General features: G+C 37.4%; 1 protein-coding gene across 1 annotated transcript in view; it reads left to right on the top strand.

Moving 5' to 3' along the window:
- The first annotated feature begins 1883 nt into the window (after window positions 1-1883).
- Window positions 1884-7688, top strand: part of LOC112054243 (NACHT and WD repeat domain-containing protein 2) — a 41821-nt gene continuing 36016 nt past the window's right edge. Inside the window, exons 1-2 of the mRNA XM_052889221.1 lie at window positions 1884-2000; window positions 7144-7232. Coding sequence (XP_052745181.1) covers window positions 1898-2000; window positions 7144-7232 — 192 coding nt within the window. The 5' untranslated portion in view covers window positions 1884-1897. The remainder of the gene's footprint in view (window positions 2001-7143; window positions 7233-7688) is intronic.

Here is a 7688-nt window from a genome sequence, read left to right as displayed (position 1 = left end):
ATTAACTCTAAAACTACTGGACCAATTTAAAAAAATACACTGTAAACTCCATGTAACTCACTAAAGCGTTGACATCACTATGAAAGCAGAAGATCTATATATCAGCCACCATTCGCACGACAGTTTTTTTAACGGACGTCAAAAAAGCGTTCATATATAGTGTAAAGTTAAATAAAGATCTATTTCCAACGCCCGAAATTGAAATGCAGCATTGCTCGAAAAAATAACGCTGTCATGTGAACATGTACTTGGGAATGCATTTATTGTATTTGAACGATTTTTTAACGTCCGTTAAAAAAACTCTCGTGCGAATGGTGGTTTAAAGCTGGCAGCAAATGGTAACGAAACTGCTAAAGTGCAGATAATCAGTAGCAAATTTATTACATCACGCCACCACCTAATAATACCTTATCAACGTAGGTCCTGATAAGGTTTGCATGAAATTGCATTAATCGATACAGCGGTGTTAAATTCGGTTAACAAGATAATACCTATATTAATTAATTAATTTATCTAAATATATAAAACTCAAAGGGGACTGACTGATATAGTGATTTTTCAACGCTCAGTCCAAACCACTAAACGGATCGGGCTGAAATTTGGCATACAGGTAGATGTTACGACGTAGGCATTCTTTAAGAAAGGATTTAGACCAACTCTACCCCTAAGGGGATAAAATAGGGGATGAAAGTTGAAACTTTGTCAATTTTGCGGCGATTTGGCTGAAATTTGGAATGAAAATAGATTTTACTCTGGATTAACACATAGGCTACTTTTCATCCCGGAAAAATCCATGGTTCCCGAGGGATTTGTGAAAATCTTAATTCTACGCGGACGAAATTTGTTTTTTTTTCTTTAGGTACTTATATACGAAGTGGAAATCCCCATACAGAATTACCAATTTCGATTTTTTCGATATTTCGGCTGTTCCATTGGGTTTTTCCTAGTTTTCTTTTTTTCCTAAACCACCCCAGTATTAAGGCGAACAAAAAAAGGGGTATTCAAATCGGTCGAGCGCATTTTCCAGCTTTTGCAAGGCAATTTATTTTGCATTTATTTCTTGATTTTACATTGAACTAGCGAACGCCGGAGACTTCGTCCACCATTAGACCTCCTTAATCCGGCCCTATCGCAAAATCCGTTCTTAAAGTTCGTTTCATGTAGAATAGTGCGGGTGACAGTTCGTTTCATTCTTGAAAGTTTGCTGCGATTCACAATAATAGTACGTAGGTATTACAAGTATGAACGTTATAAAGGCGACTGTCACCGTACCTACGCTATCTGAAAACACTTTAGTGGGCGTCTTCTAAGTATATCCTACCTCCCTGCCAAATTTCATGATTTTTTTTTGCACTATCCCCCATTGTAATACATTATTTCCTTTATCAAATGGTTCTCTGGCCGATATTGGTATAGGTAAGCAATAAGACCGCCTTTATATATACATACTTGTATACCTACTATGTTTTCTATTATTTTATCGCCGCGTTTCAACGACGCCTCCGCATTTAAATTTAAATGTTTTTAATAAATAGATTATTAGGTTTAGGTGAGAGAATTAAGTGAGTCTGTTATCCGTATAGTCAAGCCATTGCATTGTAAGCCAACACGAACGGAGAAATGGAGTATTAGTTAACTGTAAAAGACGTCTTTAACCCTGCTACTAGCGGTTGCCAGTCTGCGATTTCGCTCGTGCTTGACTCCATACGATAGTCAGTGACTTGAGTATCGACTGCCGCCTTATTTTAGAGTACGATAACACTAATGAATTTAATTTTGTGCAAGTATAAATAAATAAAATAAATGAATAAATGGACGCAGCACCAGCACAATGCATCTACGGAATACTAATGCAATCCTTCTCTTCTTTTAGAATAAAAAAAGCTAACCCAGAAGTATGGACGACCGTACAGTTGACCTCATCTTCACTGGCTCCTTGAAGCTCTTGCCTCCTGTCAGCTCGAAGATCGTCAGGATATTCACCAGCTCCACTTTCACAGGTACGTACCATCATCATCAAAATTCATTAATTTAAGGAGTCTGAAAGCTAAATCATCATCATCATCATCATCATCATCATCATCATCATCATCATTATCATCATCATCATCATCATCATCATCATCATCATCATCATCATCATCATCATCATCATCATCATCATCATCATTCATTTCTAATAGTCTAAGATCCGCATCAGAAACGACCTTCAACCATCTGGCTTATGTGGACGTCCATCGGCAGCTATGATGATGATGAAGATTAATGAAGTATTGAAGAAGGATATTTCCATTTTAGACAATTTGTACAGTGTCAGCCACGAGTTATTGTGTTTGCGAAGTTAGCAACAAATGACTGTTTGGAAGTCCATGCAAGAGACTTATGTCCAGTGGACGTCCATCGGCTCCTAATGATGATGGTGGAGTTTTTAGATATCATTTTAGATTTCCTTTTATTTTTTCACTACCCTGGTTAAAAACCGTGTGCACGCCACTATAAGCCACTAAGCGTAATTACACATACCGTCAGAGACCATCGGATGTAAGCTTATAACTCAAATCCCTAGCGGCTGTGGCGCACTCAAGTTGAGTGGTTATCCATTGCGCTTTACCATTATCTAGATTATGGGGAATTAGGACAATGAGTATTACCTACACCATGGAAATCTTTATAACAAGGTAATAAAAATACTAGGTTCGAGTCCTGGGCCTGTGACCATGGTACATTTATTCTCTTTCTACAAACGATTTTTATAACGGCCTCCGTGGCGCAGTGGTATGTGCGGTGTAATTACAAGACGAAGGTCCTGGGTTCGATTCCCGGCTGGTCCGGGTCTGGCCGTGGCTTGTTACCACCCTACCACCAAAGACGTACCGCGAAGCGATCCGTTACGATATTGTGTGTGGATTTTCATCCTACGCCTAACAAGTTAGCCCGCTTCCATCTTATATTACATCATCACTTACCATCAGGTGAGATTGCAGTCAAGGGCTAACTTGTGAAGAATAAAAAAAAAGCGTTAACGCTTCGAAAACTATTAAAATGTATTGGATCGGATCGACAACTTGATCACGTGATCTGTCGATAACAAATATCATTCCCATATATTTTTTTTATTTTAAAGCATTTGCGATTGTAGAAAAAGGATCAAAGTGCCGCATGGCTACAGACCCTTGATTTTTCTTTCTTTCAAGTATTTTCCAATATCAGCCTGAAGTTGTGAAGTTAGTGGTGTTACACCCCGTGTCTAGGAGAGCAAGTTAACCCACCAAAATATGTCTATGGCACTCACAAATAACGTAGCTTTCCAGTGGTAAAAGAATTTTATAAATCGGTTCAGTAGATCCAGCGGATATCCCCTACAATACCACAAACTTTACCTCTTTTATTTTACTTTTCTATACCAATATTATATTGGTATAGAAAAGTAAAATAAAAGAGGTAAAGTTTGTGGTATTATAAAAGACGGAATAATTACACAAATTGGTGCAATAAATCTTTGTGCTCGATAAATAATGTGAAGTTTGTTGGCAAAAGTCAAAGTCGCCATGTTTAATGAATTTGGATGGCAGCCATGTTCTTCCAGGTACAGTAATTGCATGTAAAACGCTTGTAATCGAATTTCGCAAGCAAATTTCTAAAATTTTCTTGATTTCTTTTACGCGGAACTCTAAAAATGAAAGTCAATGCGAACTACGGAACCAATTGGCCACATACCTACCCTTATACGTACAGTACAGTAACAGGTTTCATCACGAATCCTTCACCGTTTGAGACACGTGACAAAAGCATTTATTTTAAAATGCGCATAACCAACATAACTGAAAACTGTTGCAGTTGAAATAAAAATAAAAAAAAAAGAATAAAAGGTAGCACATAAAGTACCAAAAGAAAGGTCCTTGTAATATTAAGGTTACGGGTGTGCTTGTTTTTGTCGCAAATGGATTCAATGTTAGGAGTAATTTTGGACAATTTTAACCTTAATTCTGACTTGCTATCACTTTTTAGGCCACCATTACGTAAATCTCGCGAACCCGAAAGTTTGAGAAACCTTGCACTAGTGTGCTAATAAAATACAAGTATTGCTTGTTTAAGTTATTAGTAAATTAAATTTTCAACATTTTCCACCGCACAGCGTAGTATCACATCGCGTGACTATCTCCACTAAATTATTAGAAAGCCGCCTTTTTGCTATTAATGTAATAATATGTACATTCACTTCTAGGCTGTGGTTAGTCGTTTATTTAAAACTGCCGTGGAACTCCCATAAATCGATGGAGAAGTACCAGTATTACAGTTCTGTCAACATTACCCCTATATTAATGGCCCAATCCAAGGTCTGCCTCTATAGAAAAGGAACTATGGAGATAAAATCCACCATGCTACTTCGATGCGGCTTGGAAGGCCTAAGGGTAATAATTTTTGACTAAAACTTGAAGTAAAACCAACTTACTATGGCCAAAACACCCTTCCCAAACAGCCCTCTAAGCCGAGATCCGAGTCTCAGAGGTGACGCCCTTAGAGAGTCATTCTGCTTCTGCCTTCGGGCTCCATCAGACGATGCTTCTGCGTCACCCGTCAAAAGGTGTGTAGATCATTCTGGATGCGTCCACACGCTTGTCGTTGATTCCACGAAACTCGAAAGAACTTCTTATCTCAAAATGATAAACAACCATTGGCGAGCGATTATGAACCCTATGTCTGTAGTAATAGAGTTCTCCATAACAATATATTAATGATAACGATCAGGACATCTTGACGTTCTAAGGCCCTAGGCTCGGAGCTGTAACACCATTAATTGCAACTTTCCAATTCGGCGCTGAAAATATTTACCAAAAATTTCTTTTAACAAAGAAAATCTGTTTTTCGTGAACTAACTATTTCAGAGAGCTAGGAATAGGAATTATACCCTTCCCAAGTGTGTTTCCTTAGTCTTATAACTTGGGTACCTTTAAAACAAGAGTGCATACACTTACCACCAGGTTAGATTATGGTCAACGCGAGCCTATTTGTATTAAAAAATGCAGGACCTCGCGTTACATAGGCTAATCACTGGAAAAACAATGCAGCTGTCATTGTCTATATGACAGCCTATTTAATAGACCACTATACAAGGTCTACCTACCTACCCTACCAAGGGCGGCAAATTTCGATAATTATTTGTAGGTATTAGTTTTAATTTTAATTTATTTTAATTTTGTAGTTGTAGTTATATTTCCTTATATTTTATTTTTATAATAAGTTTAGCTAATTTAAGTATTATCTTCATTAATAAATACTATTCCCCAGGTCTACCTACTTATTCTTTGGATCTTAGACCCATTGTGCAACATCTAACCCCAATATAAATTTGAACCCTCCGGAATCGGAGGCAGAGGTCATATCCACTGGGCTAACATATCGTCTCCAAAGAGTAAAAAAATCTTTTGTAGGTTTGGGTGTACTCTTCTATAACAAGATCCCCAAGACTGTGATGGACCTGCCAATGCATAGCTTTAAGCAATGTGTTAAAAAACATTTACTTAGTCGAGGTTACTACAACATTGATGAGTTCCTTAAAGATAAAAGCGCTTGGAGGCCATTGGATCAGCTTCCACCTTCACACAGGAAATAAAACTATAAGAAATTGTAATTGTTATCAATTGTAAATTATAATACTGTATGACTTTTTCAAAAGAGCAACTGTTGAGTTTCTTGCCGGTATCTTCTCAGCAGAACCTGCCTTCCGAACTGGTGGTAGAATCTTTACAAATAGTCAACTGACGTGTCAAAAGTGCTTGTAAACTGAGCCTACTTGAAATAAATGATTTTTGATTTTGATTTTGATTTTGATTTTAACACGGCTCTTAAAGCTCCTCTAACCCAATCTTTAAAAGCCCAGTCCTGTATTTGAACCAAGGACTTCTTAACCAGAGCCGGACAGGACCAAACCAAAGGACCAGAGCGTACATACGCATTAGCTATAACCCAAAACCATTAAATTGAACTAACCGCGGCATCCGACATCGCTTTGCGGTGTCCCGCACTCATGTGCATTTGACGGTCTGTGATAACTAATTGTTTGCAATAAATACTCTAAGTATTTACTTTATTTGGTACCTAACGGTAGAGTCACTACGTATTGATGTTTTATATTTAAATTTAATTTTAAATTTTACTTACTGTTCAGTATTTCCGAACTGAATTTACAATACATAAAATCTTATCTATTTCCGAACGACGATTGGCGTCTCATTCTGGCAACCCCTTGGTTCCTATCTCTCTCTCCAAAAACATGGCGGATTAAACGCATCGTGTAAAAGTGCTCTTCGAGTTTTATTTAAAAATCTCCATATATAGTGAACCAGTTACCTTGCAATATTCAACATCAACCTAAATAAGTCAAGTGAGATGATTTCTACATCACTTACCAACAGGTGAGATTGTAGTCAAGGCTATACTTGTAAAGAATTAAAAAAAAGAATATTTGCCATATCTTTTTTTAATATGGCCAATACTCCCTTTCCCCTCCAACTAGTCGAAAAGTAGTCGAAAAGACGAGCTATGCTTGTAGTTTCTCTGCGTGATCGAATCAGAAATGAGGAAATACCCCAGTCCCTAGTCAGTCAGTCCCAGTGGATATGACCTCTACCTTCCACCTCCAACTTTTCAGTTATGTGCAGTTTAAGAAATTAAATATCACTTGCCTCAAACGGTGAAGTAAAAACATCGTGAGGAAACCTGTATACCTGAGAATTTTCTCAATTTCTTTAGGTGTGTGAAGTCTGCCAATCCGCATTGTATCAGCGTGGTGGATTATTGCCCTCCTCCCCCTCACATTCCGAGAGGAGACTCGTGCTCAACAGTGATCCGAATATCTATTCTAATATTATAAAGTTGATGAGTTTGTTTGTTTGATTGATCGCGCTAATCTCAGGAACTACTGGTCCGATTTGAAAAATTCTTTCAGTGTTAGATAGCCCATTTATCGAGGAAGGCTATAGGCTATATATTATCCCCGTATTCATACGGGAACGGGAACCACGCGGGTGAAACCGCGCAGTGTCATTAGATGATAATGATGATGATAGCAAACAAAGGAACAATCAAAACTTACAACTTTCTTACATAGTTTATGAGTATAGATGTAATTTCTGGTTTCAGACACAACAATGGAAAGAAACACCCTAATGGCGAAATGCTACCCCCGGATCAAAGATTACTGCCGGGAAAAACACGGACTGGAGTTTCAGGCGAGTTTCCACAAGTTTTTCTTTTCCCATCTTATCTTTTATAGTTCGGTCAAAAGGTCTGTGTGAAAGTTTTCTGAAAGAATGTATCGAGAATCAATTTAAAGGATCTTTTGTTGTTATTCAATGACAAATTGTTTGGCGATTTTACCTGATATCCGTTGATAAGGGAAAGGTAAGAATGTACGTATGTTTCTATATTTAATTTGAAGTGTTTGTACTTATTATATGTATAGTTTCAAATTTACTCCATGCAATTTTTACTAAATCATATTGTAAGTCGCGTGCATAAGCTAGTCTATTATAAAAAATATCGATTTCTTCGAAGGAGTGATTATTTTTTGAGATACTATAAAAATTTATATCTTCCGCATCTCCGTTTCCAAATCCTCCGATTGTGTTAAGGGGAAGCTCTTTGTGAAAACGTCTCGCTTGGATTGAATTTCAGTTTTACAAAAA

The sequence above is a fragment of the Bicyclus anynana genome, chromosome 25, assembly GCF_947172395.1.
Source record: "Bicyclus anynana chromosome 25, ilBicAnyn1.1, whole genome shotgun sequence".
NCBI classification, from domain to species: Eukaryota; Metazoa; Arthropoda; class Insecta; order Lepidoptera; family Nymphalidae; genus Bicyclus; species Bicyclus anynana.
The sequence above is the reverse complement of the archived record's forward strand: the minus strand, read 5'-3'. Positions and strand labels throughout refer to the sequence as shown.